This window comes from Aquarana catesbeiana, unplaced genomic scaffold (genome assembly GCF_042186555.1).
Source record: "Aquarana catesbeiana isolate 2022-GZ unplaced genomic scaffold, ASM4218655v1 unanchor229, whole genome shotgun sequence".
In the NCBI taxonomy this organism is placed as follows: domain Eukaryota; kingdom Metazoa; phylum Chordata; class Amphibia; order Anura; family Ranidae; genus Aquarana; species Aquarana catesbeiana.
Window position 1 is genome coordinate 1,665,727 of NW_027362656.1, and position 20,391 is coordinate 1,686,117.

The 20,391-nt window shown below is 44.5% G+C and overlaps 1 protein-coding gene across 1 annotated transcript in view; it reads right to left on the reverse strand.

The window, feature by feature from the left end:
- The window catches only part of LOC141121775 (uncharacterized), a 161,772-nt gene that overhangs the window by 67,483 nt on the left and 73,898 nt on the right, over window positions 1–20,391 (reverse strand). Inside the window, exons 8-10 of the mRNA XM_073611494.1 lie at window positions 6,301–7,155; window positions 1,982–2,093; window positions 1,414–1,588 (exon numbers count right to left, since the gene is read on the reverse strand). Coding sequence (XP_073467595.1) covers window positions 1,414–1,588; window positions 1,982–2,093; window positions 6,301–7,155 — 1,142 coding nt within the window. The remainder of the gene's footprint in view (window positions 1–1,413; window positions 1,589–1,981; window positions 2,094–6,300; window positions 7,156–20,391) is intronic.

Consider the following 20,391-nt stretch of genomic DNA (forward strand, 5'->3'; position numbering starts at 1 on the left):
GGGAAGAGTCATCTGTATATATATTAGTAGGGAGTCTTCAGGAACTAAACACTTCAAGCAGAAATCTAAAACATCTGAAGTGAAGACAGACACACCACCATCGAAAATGAAGAGGCTTACCAGATTGGATGGACCCAAAGGGGCATACGCTGAGTTGGGTCGGGTAAGGCTTAGGTGGTGAGTGGCTGTAGGTGGCCCGGAGGGGCGATGTTTCAGGAATGATCCACAAGTTGCTGTGTCCCGCAAAGCGATGCCAGAACCCAGAGGGTCGAAGTATATGGAACGAACCACACGTAGTTATATCCCTCGGAGCGGTGTTAAAAACCAAATGATGGTGATGACAAGTGGAAAAAAGGAAGGAATGGCCACATAGTGTGAATCCGTATACAAAAATGAAATTTATTAAAAAAAAATATAAGATATACACTCACATGTAGATCCGTATAAAAACAGCGCTGTAGAAAAGTGGCAACAGTGGGGTCCTACCCGCCACGTTTCGTCTTCATAGACATCGTTTATGAAGAGCAACAAATACGTATAGCCAACGATTCCATGGCCAGGGCAAATAGGAGGGGTGGCAGAGAAGGTGTGCGTAATATGGGAGTTTACCCATATACGCGCCTGCGGGGAAGTGTGGAGGAGCCTGACCCAAACAATGAAGTGGGGGCCGAATTCATACCGCTGCAGTACCTGAAAAAGATATGGCCATGCCACACTATCGAAGGCCTTACAGATGTCCAAGGACACAATGGCCCGAGTAGGTGTGCATGTGGGTATTGAAGGTTGTGGAACAGTCTACGAATGTTCATTCTCGTAGATCTGCCTGGTATAAAGCCTCCTTGATCGCTCCTGACCAGCTGTGCAACCACAGCATTCAGGCGATTGGCCAATACTTTTTCAAGAATTTTAACATCCATGTTTATAAGGGAAATAGGATGGTATGAGTCACATTTAAGAGGATCTTTTTGTGGTTTCAGTAATAGGACTATCAGGGCTTCCCGCATAGTGGGAGGGAGAATCCCAGCAGTTAGGGCAGAATTATAAGTTTGTAAAAGGGATGGGCAGAGTAAATGTTTGAACTGAGAGTACCATTCAGCAGGGAAGCCGTCCAGGCCAGGAGTCTTATGTGCCGGTAGTTACGAGCTGGCCGCTGTGATTTTCTCAATAGAGAGGGGTGCTTCTAAGTCTCCCCCACTCTCAGCCGAGAGGGAGGGAAGGGATATCTGGGCCAAGTAATCAGTCAACTGGGAATCTGTGTATTCTGCTCTAGACGAGTACAGATCTTTGTAAGAGTCCAGAAATGTCACCATAATGTCCTCAGTGGTATCACTAGTCTGTCCTTGTGCAGTCATAATTCGTGGGATAGATATTCAGGTCTTGTCAAATAAGCTAATAAATGGCCTGCTTTGTTACCGTGTTCAAAGGACTTTTGTGTAGCATGCAACATACGTTTCTGTGTGTGGTCCAATAAGCAGAGCTCATATTTTCTGTGGCCTTGCAACCAAGCATCTCTGTTGACCAGGCTTGGATCAGAGACATAGGCACTTTCTGCAGCCGTCATAGCTGTTTCTAATTCTACCGTATGTTGCTAAGTGTTTTTACATAGAACACCCGTTATGGACACAAAAGTACCCCGTAACGTAATCTAAAAGGCCTCCCAATCCATAAGTGGGTCTACTGTACCCGAATTCTCTTTCCAGTAATTTGCTATAACTTTCCCACATTCTCCCTGTACTATCTCATCCTACAACCAGTATGGGTTTAGGTGCCACACTCTTGGACCCGAGCCTGGAAAGAAGGAGGAGATCCAAGCCCAGAGGGGCATGATTGGACACACCCCGAGGTAAGTATGACACATTAGAGACCACCGGGAGAACATCGCCAGGTCTATGCGAGACATGGTATGGAATGAATCAGAGTGGCAAGAATATTGACGCTCATCCAGATGCTTCCATCTCCATAGCTCAGTGAGGCCATGTACCTGGGTCCAGTGAGTAAAGGAGGTATAGGATCTGCCCCCTCCCCCCATGCGGTCCACAGCTGGATCCATGACAGCGTTAAAGTCACCCACATAGAGTAACAGGCCTGGGGGCCTAGACAATAGCATAAGGAATAATTTCACCAACACATCTACAGAGAACTGGGGGGGGTACATATACATTCACCAAGGTTAGTGTTATAGAGGCAATCTGCAGTATAAGAACGACATACCTGCCCTCCAGGTCAGTCTTGACTTGCACAACCTCTGCATGGAGAGACTTAGCAAGCAAGACAGATACCCCCCTTTAGTAGGCCGTATGGGTGGCATGGTACGACTTGGCCAGCCATGGCCATTTAAGTAAATAAATTAATCAGGAAGGTCTGCGCTTAGGAGGTGTGTGAAGGTTGCAGCCTCCCCAAAAAACAAAAACAAAAGAGGGCTCTAAAATAAAAGAAAAAGAAAGAAGATGTGAAGGGGCGAGTGGCGCTACCTATATATAAAATAGTGCTCTAGCAAATCACTCTATAGTGGCTAAGTATTAAAAGACACAGTGTTATTGTGGAATAAATTAAAAGAAAACAGTTCCATAAAGGTGATATGTGATGGTGTAATATCTAACACACCTCAACTACCCCAGTAGGTGAGTACTAAAACCTAGGTGTGGACACCAATCCTACACAGGAGAAGTTATCACCAAAAATGTAATGGCTTACAAATTAGTGTATAAAACATCCAGACATGAATATCATGATAGTATAGTGATCCTCTGCTTGTAACAGTGCGTATAGTGTCCAAGCCCAAAATACAGGATGTGAGTGAACCAAATCCAAATAAAAATACAAAGAATCGCACCAAAAAACAAAAAAGTTATAAAAAAAAAAAACCGCACCAAAATGTAATTATTGCACCATATACAAAAACATATAAGTGTATACATATAGTGTCCCAATCATAAAATCAAGGTGTATATAAACCCAAGATGCAAAAGAAAAAACGAAAAAGATGCAAAAATCGTACCAAAATTAAAAATTACACCAAGATGCAGTTTATCGCACCGTGTACAAAAGACACATAGGTGCATTCATCCCAATGAAGGTAACTGTTCCTGTTTAGAGGAATTGTAGCAGATGACTTTAGTGATCACAGAATCTTGACAGGTGACTTGCGTGCTCCCCCTCAAGGGTCCCCATTCACCAGATCCTACTACCTCTACAGGGGTAATGCGCATGTAGCTCCTTAGATTGGCAGGTGATCACTGGTGTCAGCCTTTGCAGTTCCTTGAGCAACCTTGGGATATCCGGGTTGTGATAGATGTAGTTTTCATAATCCTCATAAAAAAGAGAAATTGGCTTCCATAGTGCAGTATAACCAAAACTTATGTTTATTAAAAGGTTATTTAAAAAAATGTATAAAAACAAAACAGACAAAAAAATGCAGTTCATGCAGCGTAATGCCTAGTCCCATAGGGGCTGCACTTGCCGGTATAAAGCATAGGCAACCGAGCTGTAGGTGGACAGCATGCACCCACTCACTCAGCTTCCTGGAAGTTACGTGCTGTGCGTAGTGACGCCGTACGCGTTTCGTCATAGACATCTTCAGCGGCGATGTCTTACCACTGCACGTCATGTATTTTATAAGGGAGAGTGGCTTGTAACCCCGCCCACTTAAAACCGACCCGCCCAGCTAATACTGGGAACCAGGAAACCCATGCATCGCATAACGATGTTAAATAGGTGCCCATCCCGGGCGGACCAAATATAGTTTCAGGTGAAGGTAGATAATAATACACCCCCTCTCCCTTAATAGCACCATAAACTTCATAAACACAAATCAGTTAATACAGAGACCGGGGTAAATATAGCAATATAAGATAAATTTGTACCATTAGTATATAATCTAATTGCTCCAGAATCCCCCTAGTGGCTAAGGATAAAATCTTAAGGATAAACTTAGTAAGAGAGCAAAGCCAGATATTACCCAGCAAAACTGTCTAGATACCCATTAACCATCGCTGATTACTCAAGCCTTTTGGCCCGTAGGGTGTAAAAAGTGGAACAGAGTAGGGTTAAGGGTAAAATAAGGATGAAGGTAACCATATAATTAAAAATAAAGGTAAAAGTACCTATAGAGATATAAAAATAAAAGAAATACATATAAAAATAGAAATAAATCGCCTAATCCAAAAGGCAGCAAAAACAAATAGGTTCCTATTGAACCTGGCTCAACAATTAGCTGGCATACCTGCAATTACCTTGTAGCCCAGACCCTAAAAAGGAGGAGGGTAAGGGTACCGGGGGGCAGGCCATAAATTGTGGTAGAAATTTGGGAGTTAAAGGTAAAAATGTATATATGATTAAATTGTAAGACTAAACCTCCTAACGTGTGTGTCCCAGCTAATACTCTGGAACCCACCCCACAAGGCATGCAATGGATGAAGTGAGGCATGGTGGTGGGCCCTCTATACAAACCCCACACTACAGCTTAGGGGGTAAGCCACATCTCAGGTGGTACATGAGGGGTGTGGGATGGGCATCTGATCCTCCACCTACTTGAAATATTCCTCTGCACATACCTACATAATGTATATACTGTGGCCCCCCACCATTTAAGTGACCTAATTTTAGAGTCGACCAGGTAAGTTTCCTGGAGACAAATAATACGGGGGCGGTGCTTTTTCAAAACTGAGAATACCAGGGAGCGCTTCTGAGGAGAGTTTAACCCCCTGGTATTCCAGGAAATTATTTCCATCAGTTTAGCCACGATACCGGGAACAGAATACAGTGGACATCCTGCGGGCTATTGGCAGTGGCATAGCACAGTCCGTCGTGCTGCCCAGGATGTGCACAAGCAAAGTCAGGGTACACTGAAATGGTATTGCCATTGTATTTTAAGGGGCCTTTCTCCCTGGCAAGATGTAGAATAGCAACCTTGTCTTGGAAGTTAAGGATCCTTGCAATTATGGATCGTGGGGGTGCCCCAGAAGGGGGGGGCGCGGAGGGGTGCGATGTGCACGCTCAATGACATGAGAGAAGGATGGTGCGTTTGTCCCAAAAATGTCCCTCAGCCAAGTATACAAGAATTTTTTTTTGGGTGAGAGCCTTCCACATGTCCTGGGAATCCTACAAAGCGGAGATTGTTTCTGCGCGAACAATTTTCCAAATCGTCAATTTTGGCGTGGAGGGCCGCATTTCCCCTGTATGGTCCCTCACGGCGGCAGATGAGGGGTAGACAACATCTTCTAGGGAGCTGATACGTGCCTCAGTGGCCCCTGTTCTATCTCTCAGGTTTTGCACATCTTGCTTCAATAAAGAAAAGTCCATGTGGATAGATGCAATTTGCGTAGTAAGGGAGGCCTTGCAGTCTTGCATAGCTAGCATTATGGTGGCTAGAGTAGGTTCAGTAGAAGGGGAGCCTGGGATGGAGTTGTCTTCACTATCCAGGGGGGAGTTCTGAGTCTTCTGTAGTGGGTCACGCTGTGTATCAAGAACAGTAGGGGCAGAGTCACTCACCAGGGCTGCATTCTGCTTGTGAGGAGCTGAAACGGATGGCTGCAGCAGTGTGTCATGCTGTTCTGCCTGTGTCCCAGCACCATCTTGCCATCTAAACCGGGCTAGTTGTCATGCCACGGACGCCGGCATGGGTGGCCCGTATTTCCCCATGGATGCCAGCTTGAAGTGTTCCCACAGCTGTGTGGAGTATTTAGATGCCGGTCTGGAGTAAAACGGACTTAGGATACCTGTAGGATTCCGTTAGAGAGCCGGAGCTGTGTCTCTACACGTCCACTGCCATCCGGCCTATATTTCATGATTCAGCGCTGCACTCTTATATATCAATTTTTGTGCACATGCATATGGGGATGTGATCAGAGCTAGCAGATGGTCTTTGAATACATTTCACACACACACACACACATTTACATACATACATACATATTTATATATATTTATTTTTGTATTTTTAAACAGACCTCTAAATGTTTGTGAAAAATAACATCACAAAATGTACTCAGCCAATGAAAGGTAATGACTCCATTTTTTTTTTCTACTGCTATCAATGGCCAACATGGTACAACACTTCATCCATGTCTTTGGTGATCTCTGATCTCCTTATCAACTGTTTCTTACACAATGAAGTTCAGCCATGGAGTATATCTTAGGTGTATATCAGGGTGTGCTTCTTCCCCACATGAGAACTGTGATGTCCAGCAACATTCATATAGAAGACATTTCCCGCACTCAAGGCACTAATACACCTTGAGGGTTGTGTGGGATCACTGAAGTACAGGAAGAAAGGATATCAGTGAGGAGCAATTCCCTCACTCAGGACAGGAAAGTGGCTTCTCCCCCGTGTGAGATCTCTGATGTTTGGAAAGATTGGACTTCTGTGAAAAGCATTTCCCGCACTCAGGACAGGAATATGGCTTCTCCCCCGTGTGAGATCTCTGATGTGACACAAGGTATGATTTCTGTGCAAAACATTTCCCACACTCTGAACAGGAAAATGGCTTCTCTCCTGTGTGCAATCTCTGATGCGCATAAAGATGGGACTTCTGTGAAAAACATCTCCCACACTCAGGACAGCAATATGGCTTCTCCCCCGTGTGACATCTCTGATGAATGATCAAATATGTTTTTGTTGGGAAATATTTCCCACACTGAGGACAGGAATACATCTTTTCACCCATGTGAGACCTCTGATGTCTGGAAAGACTGGACATCTGTGAAAAATATTTCCCGCACTCAGAACAGGGAAGTGGCTTCTGCCCCGTGTGTGATCGCTGATGTCTGTAAAATGTGGACTGGTTTGAAAAACATTTTCCGCACTCAGGACAGGAATATGGCTTCTGCCCCGTGTGCGATCTCTGATGTCTGTAAAAACTGGACAGGTTTGAAAAACATTTTCCACACTCAGGACAGGAATATGGCTTTTCCCCTGTGTGTAATCTCTTATGTGTGTAAAGATTGGACCTATTTGAAAAACATTTCCCACACTCTGGACACGAATACGGCTTCTCTCCTGTGTGAGATCTTTTATGCACATCAAGTCTGGATTTAAAATGGAAACATTTCCCGCACTCAGTACAGGAATATGGCTTCTCTCCTGTATGAATTCTTTTATGCACATCAAGTTTGGATTTAGAATGGAAACACTTCCCGCACTCAGTACAGGAAAAGCTCTTCTCTGTTGGAAGGATGGCACCGTCCCTCACAGTCTGAGGTTCCTCAGGATAAGAGGAATACGATGGTCCATCTACACTGTGTGGTGCCGGATGGACATTTGAGGTAGTCGGGTTTTCTCCTGGACTATACTGTGTGATGTCTTCATCTTCTACTTTACAGTCTGGAGACAAAGTGAGACAATCCTCTGAGGTTTTCCTCATCTCCCGTCCATCTACTAAAATAGAAATAAAAAGATTATTACTAGACATGAGCAGATTGGTTACCCTAAACCAGGACTCCACCCACATCAGGCAGTTTTGTCTCTGAGGATCTTACAATTCCACCCTCAAGGTAACTAGTAAATGGGTCCTCTGATCTCCTACCAGTTAATTTCTTTATTCATGGACCTTAGTCAGAGTGAGGAAACAATGAGAACTGTCTTTTATAGGAGTGACAGTGATGAGGGGATTATAGGACGAGTGTCCCCACCCCCTGTATCACTTATTGCCATCTTCCCAACACAAGAAGTTCTGCACTTCCTTATTTAGTCCATGATTTAGTCATGAATAACAGCGGGGCTGAGCCTCACCAGAGGTCAGAGAGTGAGGATGGGGGGAGAATAACCAAGATGAAGACTGGACTGATCCTGAAGACCACCATCATTGGGTTATTGACTCCTTCCTCATTATCACTTTCTGTTTAAGGTTCCAAAGTTTGAGGATGTTATCTCATTATTATCGCCATGTAAAAGTCTGTGTTCCAATCAAATCATCAGATATAAAATGTCTAGCTGGTAGAAAATAGGTGCAAAAATAACCAGTTACACTTACCGGTAAAGGTGTTTCTGGGAAGTCTTCCAGGACGGCACCCTGAGAGAGATGACTGGTCCACCTGACAGGTAACACAATCAATCAAGAGGTTAAAGGCCCCCGCCCCTCCCGATGCTCCTCAGTTGTGACAAAGTATTGACCCACACCAGTGCACGAGAGTGAAAAACATAACCACCACCACACTCTAAATATTGCATCATACCTAAATAGAATGGGTGGGAAGTAGGCCTGCCGTCCTGGAAGACTTCCCAGAAACCATTACCGGTAAGTGTAACTGGTTATTTTCTTAAGTGGTCTTCCAGGACGGCACCCTGAGAGAAGAGCAAGTAGCTCAGGCCTACCTCTAGGGCGGGACCACCACTTGCAGGACCTTCCTGCCGAATGCCAGGTCCTGAGGGGATAGTAACTCCACTCTGTAATGCCTCAGGAATGTGTTCTGGCATGACCATGTAGCGGCTCTACATATCTGCTCCACCAAAGCTCCGGCCCTTTCCGCCCAGGAGGTTGCCAGAGATCGCGTGGAATGCGCTCTAAGTTTTCTAGGAGCTGCCCTACCGGACTGCTCATAGGCTAAAGAAATGGTATGTTTAATCCATCTAGCTATAGAAGCCTTGGATGCCTGTTGGCCCTTCTTTTGGCCAGAAAAATTAACTAAAAGATGGCTGGACCTTCTGAATTCCTTAACCCTTACTAGGTAGGATAATAAACAGCGTCTGATGTCCAGACAATGAAAAGAAACTTCCCCTTCACTCTTGGGGTTACTACAAAAGGAAGGCAGCACTACTTCTTGAGTCCTATGGAACTTTGATGCTATCTTAGGGAGGTACAGGGGGTCCTGCCTAAGTATAACCCTGTCCTCGAATAAAGTAAAAAATGTTTCTTTAATAGAGAAAGCCTGAATGTCACCTACTCTCCTAGCTGAGGTGATTGCTAGTAAAAAGGCCAACTTAAAGGTCAGGATCCTAAGGGGGATCTGATCTATTGGTTCAAATGGGGCCCTTGTTAACCCATCTAGTACTAAGGTAAGGTCCCAAGGAGTACACCTAGACATTTGAATGGGGGACAACCTCTCTCTGACCAAGAGAAATCTCTTGATCAGGGGGTGTAATACCAAACGTTTCTCGAGGAAACAGGACAAGGCTGAGACCTGCGCCTTAAAGGTCTTGGTTGCCAAGCCTAGATCTGCTCCATCCTGGAGAAATTCTAAAATAGCAGGGATCTCCCTTTGTGAAGTCCCTCTCTCCCGACACCAGCGAGAGGTCTTGGCGTAAATATGCCTTGTGATTGGCTTTCTACTAAGGAGCAGTGTATGCACTACTCTTTCCAATAGTCCCTTCTCCCGCAGGTTCTGCCTTTCAAGAGCCAGGCTGTCAGCTTGAAGAAGCTGGGAGTCTGGGTGGCGGACTGGACCCTGAAGAAGGAGGTCGCCCCGGACAGGGAGGTGGGGCTATGGACCAACCCTGCAGGGTTGAAAACCAGGCTCTCTTGGGCCACCAAGGGGCTATCAGAATCAATTTACTTTCCAAGAGGAACAGTTTTTGAAGACCCCTCGGAATTAACCCCAGAGGGGGAAAGGCATAGGTCAGTCGGAAGGCCCAGACTTGTGCCAACGCATCTCTCCCCTCTGAGCCTCTCTCTCGAGCAAGGGAAAAGAATCTCCTTACCCTTCTGCTTTTTCTGCGGGCAAAGAGATCTATTTCTGGAACGCCGAACTGCCGACTTATCAGGGAAAAGACCTCTGGATTCAGTTCCCATTCCCCCTGCAGAATCGGCTGCCGACTGAGGTAGTCTGCCTCTACATTCAACGTCCCCTTTATGTGGATTGCGGAGATGGAAAGAATCCGACTCTCCACCCAGGACAGGATCTCCGCTAATATGGATAGGAGTGTTGTGGATCTGGTACCCCCCTGATGATTCAGAAACGCTACTGCCGTGGCATTGTCTGACAAGACCTGCACCTCCTGGCCCCTGATCCTTCCCTCGAAAGCCTTTAGTGCTTCTCCTATGGCCAACAGCTCCCGAAAGTTGGAGGAGGCCCTTCTTTGTTCTGAATCCCAGGACCCTTGAGCTATTAGATCCTCCAGGTGGGCTCCCCACCCCCAGGAACTTGCGTCTGTAGTTATCCTGAGAGGCTGAAGTTGGCTCCAAATGAGGCCCCCCTGAAGCCTCTGAGGAAGAAGCCACCAGTGAAGGGAGTTCTTTACTTCGACCGGAATGGCAATCTCTATGTCCAGAGAGTCTCTTCTCCTGTCCCAAGAGGATAGGAGGAAGTGCTGGAGGGCCCTGGAGTGTAGCTGTGCCCAAGGAACTGCTGGGATAGATGCCGTCATCAGACCCAGTACTCTCATGTTACCTCTGTAGGAGATGGTCCTTGCCTGTAACAGTGACGTGACTGCTGATATGAGGCCCTCTACCTTGCCCCTCTACCTTGAACAAAACTAACTTTTGTTCTGAGGAGTCCACCAGGAAACCTAGATACAACTTTGTCTGGGCAAGAGTCAGCGAGGACTTTTCCCAGCTGACGATCCATCCCAGGGCTTCTAAGGTCTCCATTACTCTGGATAGATCCAGAAGTAGTTGATCCCGACTCAGACTGTAAATCAAAATGTCGTCTAAGTAGGGAATCAATGCCACTCCCTGGAGGTGTATTAAAGCAAAAAGATAAATACTGCGCTTACACTGATTGAAAAAAAGCTGCGACTAGAAAGTAGTAAGCTGAAAATAGTGTAGATCTCAAAAAGTCGCGCTAAAGGCTAAAAGTGACAACAGGCGAATGCCTAAAAAAAGACTAATGTGAATATGAAAATTGGATGGTGATCATTGAGTGAAAGTGTCAAGCACTATGAAAGGAAAACTATAAAATGCTAATAAATGGATAAGACATAGATAATAATAGCTATGCCTGTAGCAAAAAACAAATATTGCATAGCACAATCAATAAACAGTGAGTTCCTCTAATGTCAATAGATACAATAATATACCTTAACTGTGACTGCAAAGCTAAATCGTAATTGATAAAGAAAAATGATGTACCAACATAAGGAAAATAAAACCAAAAAAGAGTCCGTAGCTCAAAAAGGACAATATTGGATAAAGTCCATCCATATTAAATTGACATGCATAAATTAAAACTGTTCTCCAGGTGCTCTGTGAAGTAATGTAACAGGATCTCGCTGTGGTGAGAAATAGAGTGCGTAGATAAACCTCCACCTCTAAGAAAAATTGCTGCCTCTTACCAGATGGAAATGGTCTCTTAATTATAGGAGACCCAGGAGGCGGATGGCTGCAACCCCAGCCAGGGATCTTTGAAGCAGGTACTCAACGTCCAGGTCGTTGTGGCGTTATCACCTGCAGCCAATGATGGACAAGCGGGGCGTGTCATCAAAAATCATATGAGTCGGGTGTGTGTCTTGACCTCCACCGAACCCGCGAGACTGACTCACCGAACCCCTGGTGTTCGATCAAACCCAGGTTAAGAACCACTGCCCTTGTTAGTGCTTGCACAGTTTGGACCAGCTTTTTTCAACATTGGTACCACGGGGGTCCTGCAGAGGTTGTATTAAAGCAACCACCTCTGCCATGACCTTTATGAAGACTCTCCGACTTGATGCCAGTCCAAAGGGGAGGGCCGCGAACTGCCAGTGCTGCACTCACTCTGGAGAGGCAATCGCGAATCTCAGGAAGATTTGATGGTCCTGAAATATGGGGACATGAAGGTAGGTGTCCTTTAAATCTAAGGTCACCATAAACATGTCTTTGAGGAGATGTCTCCTGAGAGAATAAACACTCTCCATGCGGAACTTCTTGTAACAAAGAAAAACATTGAGGTTCCTTAGATTTATAATAAGACGATACCTTCCTGAGGGCTTTGGTACCACAAAAATGTGGGTATAAAATGCCTGACCCTGCTGGCCCACTGGAACAGGTATTATGACCTCTTGACTGGCCAGTTCTCTTATGTTCTGAAGGATTCCTGCCGCTTTGCAGGGATCCCTGGGAAGGTAAGTCAAGAGAAACTTGGGGGGTGGAGGGGAGAGGAACTCTAATCTGTAACCCTCTCTTATAATTTGAAGAACATGGGGGCTCTGAGTGACCCTTTCCCACTGAGAGGCAAAGTGGGAAAGTCTTCCCCCTACCGAAAAGTCATTTAGGGGCCTTGTCACCAGACTTCTGGCTGGAAAAGAGAACGCCTGACTTTTGCTTGTCTTTTCCAGCACCACAACGTCTATTTGGGGAGACCTTTTTCTCCGGGAAGCGGTTCTTTGCCTGGGGGCCACGAAAAAAACGCTTCCTCTCTCTCCTAGGCTTGGTAGGAAATTTCTTCCCTTTTTTGGTAGATCTGGCCAGGGCCTGATCCAGGCCAGCACCAAAAAGGAGAGTCCCTTCAAAAGGGAGACCACATAGATGGGTCTTGGATGAGCTATCCCCATCCCAAGTCTCATCCCAGAGGGCTCGCCTGGCTGAGTTTAGTAAGGCACTTGATTTGGCAGTTGTACGTACTGTCTCCACCGCAGCATCCGCTAAGTATGCAACAGCATTCCCTATGACCTCCAGAGAATCCAGGACTTCTTTGGATTTGGAGGTTCGGGATACGTGGTCCATCAATTTACAGACCCACATGTCCGCATTCCTTGCGATGCAGGCTGAGGCCAACGCGGGGCTCATAGCCGCAGCGCTAGCTTCCCAGGCTCTACGTAAAATGGTTTCAGCCCTTCGATCCATTTGATCCTTTAAATTACCGGTATCTTCAAAGGAAAGATCAGACTCCTTAGAAACTTGTGCTAAGGAGGCGTCTAGTCTCGGAGTCTTGAAAAAATTTTCCTCTTTCTCCTCAGAGAAGGGGCACCTACACTTCCACGTTTTATATTTCAGGAGCCTCCTTTCTGGTCCTTTCCATTCCCTTAAGATGACTTCCTTGAGGGCGGAATGCACCGGGAAAACCCTGGCCTGAGGCTTAATTAAGCCTCTATACATCTTATCCTGAGCAGACACCTGCGCAGCAGGCTCCTGAATCTCTTCTGAGGCATAAATAGCTTTCAGAAGATCTTCCATGTCGTCAGCAGAAAATATATGCCTGCTAGACCTGGAGTCCTCCCTCCCATCCTCCTCTTGGCTGTCTACCAACCCTTCAACCGAAAACCCCTGATTAGGGGCTTCTGACTCGCACTCCTAGTCTGAATCCTGAGGGAGTGGATACTTCAGAGCATCCGCCCGGTATCTAGACCCCCTAGAGGAGGCAGAGCCCTCCTGGGAGGAGGCGTCCTTACTAGAATGAGCCTCTGAATCCCTAGGCTTAAGGGTGGATTGGAAGGACATTAAAGTAGACAGCATCTCAGTCTGCACAGTGAGGAACTTCTTCATAATCTGAGATGTCTCTTTCCCTGTCAACTTCTGTATGCACTTAAAACAGAAGGGCTTTGGGTGGTCTGGGGATAATCTGTCATTACAGTTCCCACATCTCTTAGAGCGGGTGGAGGATTTCACGGGATGGCTGGCAACCTCACGGGCAATAGCATCATCCCCTGAAAAAAACACACAGGCATAACACTGTGAGACTCGGAGGAGAAGCGTTGGGGGACCCTGCCCATCTAAACCTCCTGAGGCCGGTCAGACTCACCCCCTGTGGTCTCTTCCGTGGCCGCAGACCCTGCAGGTCTCTCCTTCTCATGTTCCATACCAACTTCTGTATGCTGTTTTCAAAGGAACGCAGAGGAGACGCGGGCGCCTGTCCCCTCTGGCTTTTATATCCTTCTGAGTCTTGCAGCATCGCGCCTCCGCCGCCGCCACCGCCATTTTGCCAAAGACCAGAAACGGCTCGGCACACCTGATCTGCTGAGGTCACTTCCTCTCCCAGGAGGAAGTGATGTCATTCCCTGAATCTCCGAAAAATGGCGCCAAGCGCTTTCAGGACGCTGAGCTGTACCCAGCAAGGGAAGTACCGCGCAACCTCAGCGAACGGCTGGCTGCTCGGCCGGTCGGACGGGCAGACAACCCGGCCGGATTACTTAGAAGGAACACCACAGAGGGAAGGGAAGGTGACAGGAAGATTGGCCCCTGAAGTTCTGGGTACACCCCTGTACCCAGGGTCCTACAGCATACAGGGGGGCTCTTCTATGGACCAATGCATGGTCATCCGCACCAGGGTCCAACTTCTGCTGCCCCCCCTGAGAAAGGAATTGGGAAGCCCCCCAGGAAGGATGGAAACATCCGGCCGGACCCAGCGGCTTCCCAGGCATTTGGTCCAGCTCCCAGGGGGAGACCACCAGCCCCAGGCTTTGGGTCACAGAAAAATAAACGGTTTCGCTGTGGGGAAACACAATCAAAAACTGAGGAGCATCGGGAGGGGGGGGGGCCTTTAACCTCTTGATTGATTGTGTTTCCTGTCAGGTGGACCAGTCATCTCTCTCAGGGTGCCGTCCTGGAAGACGACTTGAGAAAGAAGTAATATACAACTTATTATATAAGATACAACAGTTAGGATTTTATAGCATCAGAATGATGTAATGTACAACATAGAGTATATAGTGCAGGGGTCAGGAGTATGTAATGTACATTATAAATGATATAGTGTAAGGGTCAGGACTTTGGTACAGTCAGGCTTTAGTACAGTTGGCTGTGCCTTTCTTCACCCTTTTTATTTTAATTTGGCCCACTGGTTTCTGTTAAGCTCATACAGGGTTTTTATCTCAAGTTTTTTATTATGGCATACCGAGAGCTCCCACTCCTTTTCCTTTCCCTCTTTTTCCTATTCTTGCCCTAGTGCATATAGAGGCAATTTATACACATATATTTACACCATAGATAGCACAAGCAGGGATCTACACCTTGAGTGATCCTCTTTTTTAGTTTTCAAGCTTAAATGTTTACTTAATAGAAGTTGCAGAAGTCCCACACCGCTGCCTCCCATCTCCTGAGACTGCACTCAGTGACTTGGGTCTGAGACTATACAGACATATCCCTCCACCCGGCACAACCAGCAAACAACAGAGCAAGTAATCCCTGGAGAATTGTTCTATCAGAGATCTTACTAGACCTGGGCATGGGGAAGAAGACTCAAGGTACATTCCCCAGGTGACTAAGTTGAGTAACGCTTATGGTGAAATCTACATTTTGCTGCCAGCTGAACCCCACAGAATGCAGCACAGAGAAGGAAGATTATCCCAGAAAAATACAGGAATACAGGATAGGGAACACATCTCTGGACCAATCAGTGAGCAGTATGGGTGGAGGAATGTATTTATTGTTAATGACCCACCTGTGCTGATCTCTGTAGGAGTGTCCTCTTTAAATGTTCCTGTTTTTCCATCCTCCTCCATAGAATGCTGATCATCCCTCACATAAGTCTCTTCTTCTTCTGCTTTAACCTCAACTTTTATATCTATCAGACCTTCACCCTAAACCAACAAAATGAGAGAAAAAAATCATCTGCAAAATATAAGCTCACATAAAAAAATCCACACATCATCTCATCTCTACAAGTTCATGTTCTAGATGCTCTGTCCAACCAACCTTGTAACAGTGAGGGATGGTGTGATCTTCCTGTGTGGAATCCCAGGAATACAGAGGACGGGGACATCTCTCTGGTGGGTTCCTGGTATTAGGTGGCTCCATCATATCCTTGTGTCCTTCTGATAACTCCTCCATCACTCCATACTCATCATCCTCCTCATTATACTCTTCTTTAACATCAATATTATCATCCCATTTTCCACTCTGAAAGATATAATAAAACATTAATTGTAACAAACATGCTGTGTATAAATCAGAACTACCAATAATTGTCAATCATCTACCTGATGATGGTGAGGGATGGTGTGACCTTCCTGTGTGGAATCCCGGGAATACAGAGGATGGGGACATCTCTCTGGGGGGTTCCTGTAGCTGGATGACTCCACCATGGTGTCCTGGTACAGATCTTTGTGATCTTTTAGAAACTCTGACTCTTCCATCACCCCATCCTCATCATTCTCCTCTTGTATCTCTTCTTTAGCTTCAACTTTAGAATCTCTCAGGTTTCCACTCTGAATATATAATAAAAATTACATCAATTGTAACAATGGAAATAATGTACAGATCCTAATGATACTATCAGTGTTTGTTCCTCATCTACCTGATGATGGTGAGGGATGGTGTGATCTTCCTGTGTGGAATCCCAGGAATACAGAGGACGGGGAAATCTCTCTGGTGGGTTCCCATTACTGGATCCATCTGTAGGAAACACACACACTGACTGAATACATTGTTTCTATGTGTTTATCAGATGATGGGGGATCTAGGTGGAGCCTCCGTACTGCTCTCTCCTTTACAATAAAGTCTCCTCTTACCCGGTGATGTGAGGGGCGGCTGATTGTCCATCATGACGTCCTTGTAGAGATCCTTGTGTCCTTCTAAATACTCCCACTCCTCCATGGAGAAATAGACAGTGACATCCTGACACCTTATAGGAACCTGACACACACAATGATACAGTCACCATCCAGACACATGCCTTGTCTGTTACTGGATAATGTCCCAGAATTCCCAGCACCGCTCACCTCTCCTGTCAGCAGCTCCATCATCTTCTTGGTGACTTCTAGAATCTTCTGCATGTTGTGTCTCTCAGGTTTTGGAGAGTCACATGAAGGCACTGTGATGGTCATATGATCACCTGACTTCACAAGAGGAAATCTCTGTATTGGAGAACCAATAGGAATATCATATATTAAGTGAAAGAGGCAGCGCTAGGAACAGATGAACCAAGTAAATGCTATCGCTGCTGTAAAAAAAGTGCTAAAACGTGAAAGTTGAAAATAAAACGATTACAGCGCTGATAGACGTGACTTAAATATAAAGTGCTGCGTGCTGACAATGAATGCAAAAATTAATTATTGGTGATATACAAGGTGTATGGATCATAAATAGTGGACTACATATCACATGTAGTCTAGAAATGAGTATTCGCAACTTTTAGACAACTGCTATGCCACAAATAATAAGGTGACCAGATAGTAAAAAAGATCCTGGATCCACCTAAACCAAGATCTTTGTCCTTTGACTTTAAAGGTTTTTTCTGTTGTAGGAAATGCATTTGTTGTAAAACAGTTAGGGTCAGCAACAGAGGCATTACGAGTGTCACTAACAGAGAAGGGGAAAGGTTTGAAAATAAAGAATTTAGCACATGCACTACTACACATGTGGTATACCTGATGTGGTGCCGTGTGGCCTGTACTACGTTGGGAGGACCAAAAGGCAGTTGAAAGTTCGTATTAATGAACATCTCACCAACATAAAAAACGGATACAAGTATCATAGTGTATCTATGCACTTTAGAGTCAAACACCAACAAGACCCCTTACTGTTACAATTTTGTGGCATCGATGTGGTCTATCCATCCTGGAGGGGGTCCAACAGGGTAAGAGACCTCTCACAGAGAGAGACAGAATGGATATTTCTCTTTAAGAGTTTGACCCCGAGAGGCCTCAACATTGAATTGGACCTAAACTGTTTTTTAAATGATTTTTAGACAGATTCTTTTGGTAGGCAGACTACATAGTTCCCTATCCCACATATGCCCTTACGTTGTTATGCATGGGGGGCTATTTTTAAGGATTGTCATTTTTATGGATTTTATATAGATTATTATGCCCTTGTAGTTTGACTAATTAGATATGTCAATAAGTCGATCTACTGTACTATTTCAGCAATAGAATTATTGACATTTTTTTAGAAGTATTATATTTTATTTTTCAATATCAAATAATGACCATTCTCCATTGAAAGTTGAGATCTGGTCATTTAAATGATGTTATTTAGCCACTTCTATATATTTTTAATATTTTTAATATCTATTCTATGTGTATTTTTTAATTATTAATATTGTCTAATTACACAGAATATAGTAAGCTCGAAATTAGATAGAGTCCCTGATTATAACCATGTTTAAGAGGTTGTTTCAATATATTTGACTGTGAGGATACTTATATCATTTATATTGATAAGCATTGTAATGTTAATGTAGGATTTTATATATACATATCGCTCTAACAGGTGTGAAGCACAGTGTTGGTTTCATATATGACATGTCAGGGTTAATTAATGCTGTTGTATGCTCCACCACCCCGGGATGCCGCTATGGTAATGGTGGTAGAAAGAGGTGGGGAGATTGTTGTAACAACTTTAGGAGAGACAGCAGCATGTCATGTTCTGCTGTCACGAGTGACGGGGGTTTGCGCTCACGGGGATACTCGTAAGGCGCAAGCGCCGAGTAAATAGGTGCGCATGCGCACTGAGACTCCTCATTTGATTGGCGAGAGGAGGGGATAAAAGGAATGATAGGTATCTAGAGCGGCCTATCCTATGATTAAGATACAGGTGTATCGAAACATGTCGGGGGCATGGCCGCATGAAGGATAACACCACGTACGAGTGACAGGAGAAAGTTAGCTGCACGGATTACCGAGTGGGGGAGACGGCTATACTCATTCAAGAAGCAGGCGGGGAGAGGGTGAGAGATACTTCCTATACGCTGGCTTTTAGAGGGTCCGCCGTGACCGCATACCCCCTAGGAGATTGATCTTAGCAGCCGGTTAATACTACACTGGACAGATTGCTGTGGAGTTTGCTGTGTTTTTATTTTTTACACAATGTGAGTGAAACTGTTGAAGTGGTATTTGCAGTGTGAATCATTAAAAGTGTTTTACAGTATTACACTATTGGGAGTTTTTTTGTTTCTATATGGAACGCTCTTCCGGATGGATAAGAGTTTTACCCTTGCCATCAGGAGCAGACATCTATGCCTTTTAGCCTCACACGTAAGTGGAGGCATGAGGAGCTGGTGAGTGGCTGTCCATAGGGAGAGTGGTCACTGAACACAGAGGTGTGGTGGAAGATTGCACTAGAAGAATCTACACTCCTGAAATAGAGGAACTTGCGGATGCACCAGTTTTATTGCTTTTATGAGCACTGATTTGGACACTTGTTGGCACACTTGTGTGATATTTAAGGGACTTGATTTATATATTCACTTTTATGTAGAAGTGTGTGGTGATGCTCACGGATCGCCATCTGATGGGCTTATACATATGAGTTATTATATTATAACAGCATCTGAGTGATATTGACACCAAGTCACGTTTATTTATTTTTGTGGTGTTTTGACATATTGTTTAGACACATATTTTTTTGATGTGGATTCATCAATAGTATGTCTTCATCTTAGTACTATTGCACACATCTATCCATTTTTTGCACTATATATAGATGAGCACCGGTCAAGAGGTGTCTGTTAGATTTAGTTTTTTTACCTTAGGAGGTGAAATAGATTTATGAGTAGTAGCGCCACGATTTAATTTGTCACGTGTGGTCTTTGCACTGAGCACATAGCACTTATTTAAATCTAATATACAATAAGTGATAAGTGCAATCCAAAAACAACTGCTGATCATCAAAATAACATACATGAGATGCAAGTTGTATAAAAATAAATAAATATGAAGACCATTAGTGCTACCCAATTAATAAAAAAGTGAAAAAACAAACTGACACAACAATAAAATAAATGCTAACAGATACCAATAGGCTATTAAAGTTGAGATAACATCTGCTCACAGAGTGGAGATATTACTAATAACAAATAGTCCCAAAATTAACAACAGCTGGACTGGTCACAGGAATCTTGGACAGACAGCCTTGCAATGACACAGCGGCTCTTCAATCTGTGATGTCAGTCTGTCTCTATATGGTTTAGCAAGAGGTACCTCTAAAGTGGATAGGTGGATGAGATGGCTGATGTTTCAAATCAATAGAGCCATGGACTTGCGATTGACCACCCAAAAACAAAGAAAAAAGGCATATAGTGAAGTACTGCGGAGTTTAAAAACCACTTGCGCTGCAAGCCGCATGTCAGATGCTTCCGCAATCGCCGCTGGTAGCGTGCGTTTCACGGAGCCAGGAAGGAAAAGCGTCATTTGGTTGTGTAGAGGCCGGATGTGACGTCGACGCGTTTCGCCCCTCCCCCAGTGCGTCATCAAAGGACTACACATCCAACCGCGGCCATAAGATATATAGGGTGTATGGATCAAGTGACAGCCAATCAAGGCTAATGGGACGCACCCGCCACCACATGTCCTGGATCATCATATCCTGTTGCAATCCAAAAACTTTATTACAAAGGATGAACAGCATACAATTGATGTACATAGAACTAAAAAATATATATATGTGCAGACATCTCATTATATTTACAATAATTTAAATTAGATAAACAATATACATATTTGGATAGGAATATTTATCATAAATAGGTGGATGGTGCGGATAATGAAAAAATAATAGAAATGATAAAAAATATGAAAAGAAAAAATAAAAAATAAAAGGAAAAAATATATATAATAAAAAAATAGGATAAAATTAAAATTAAAAATAAAAAAAAAAAATAAATGAA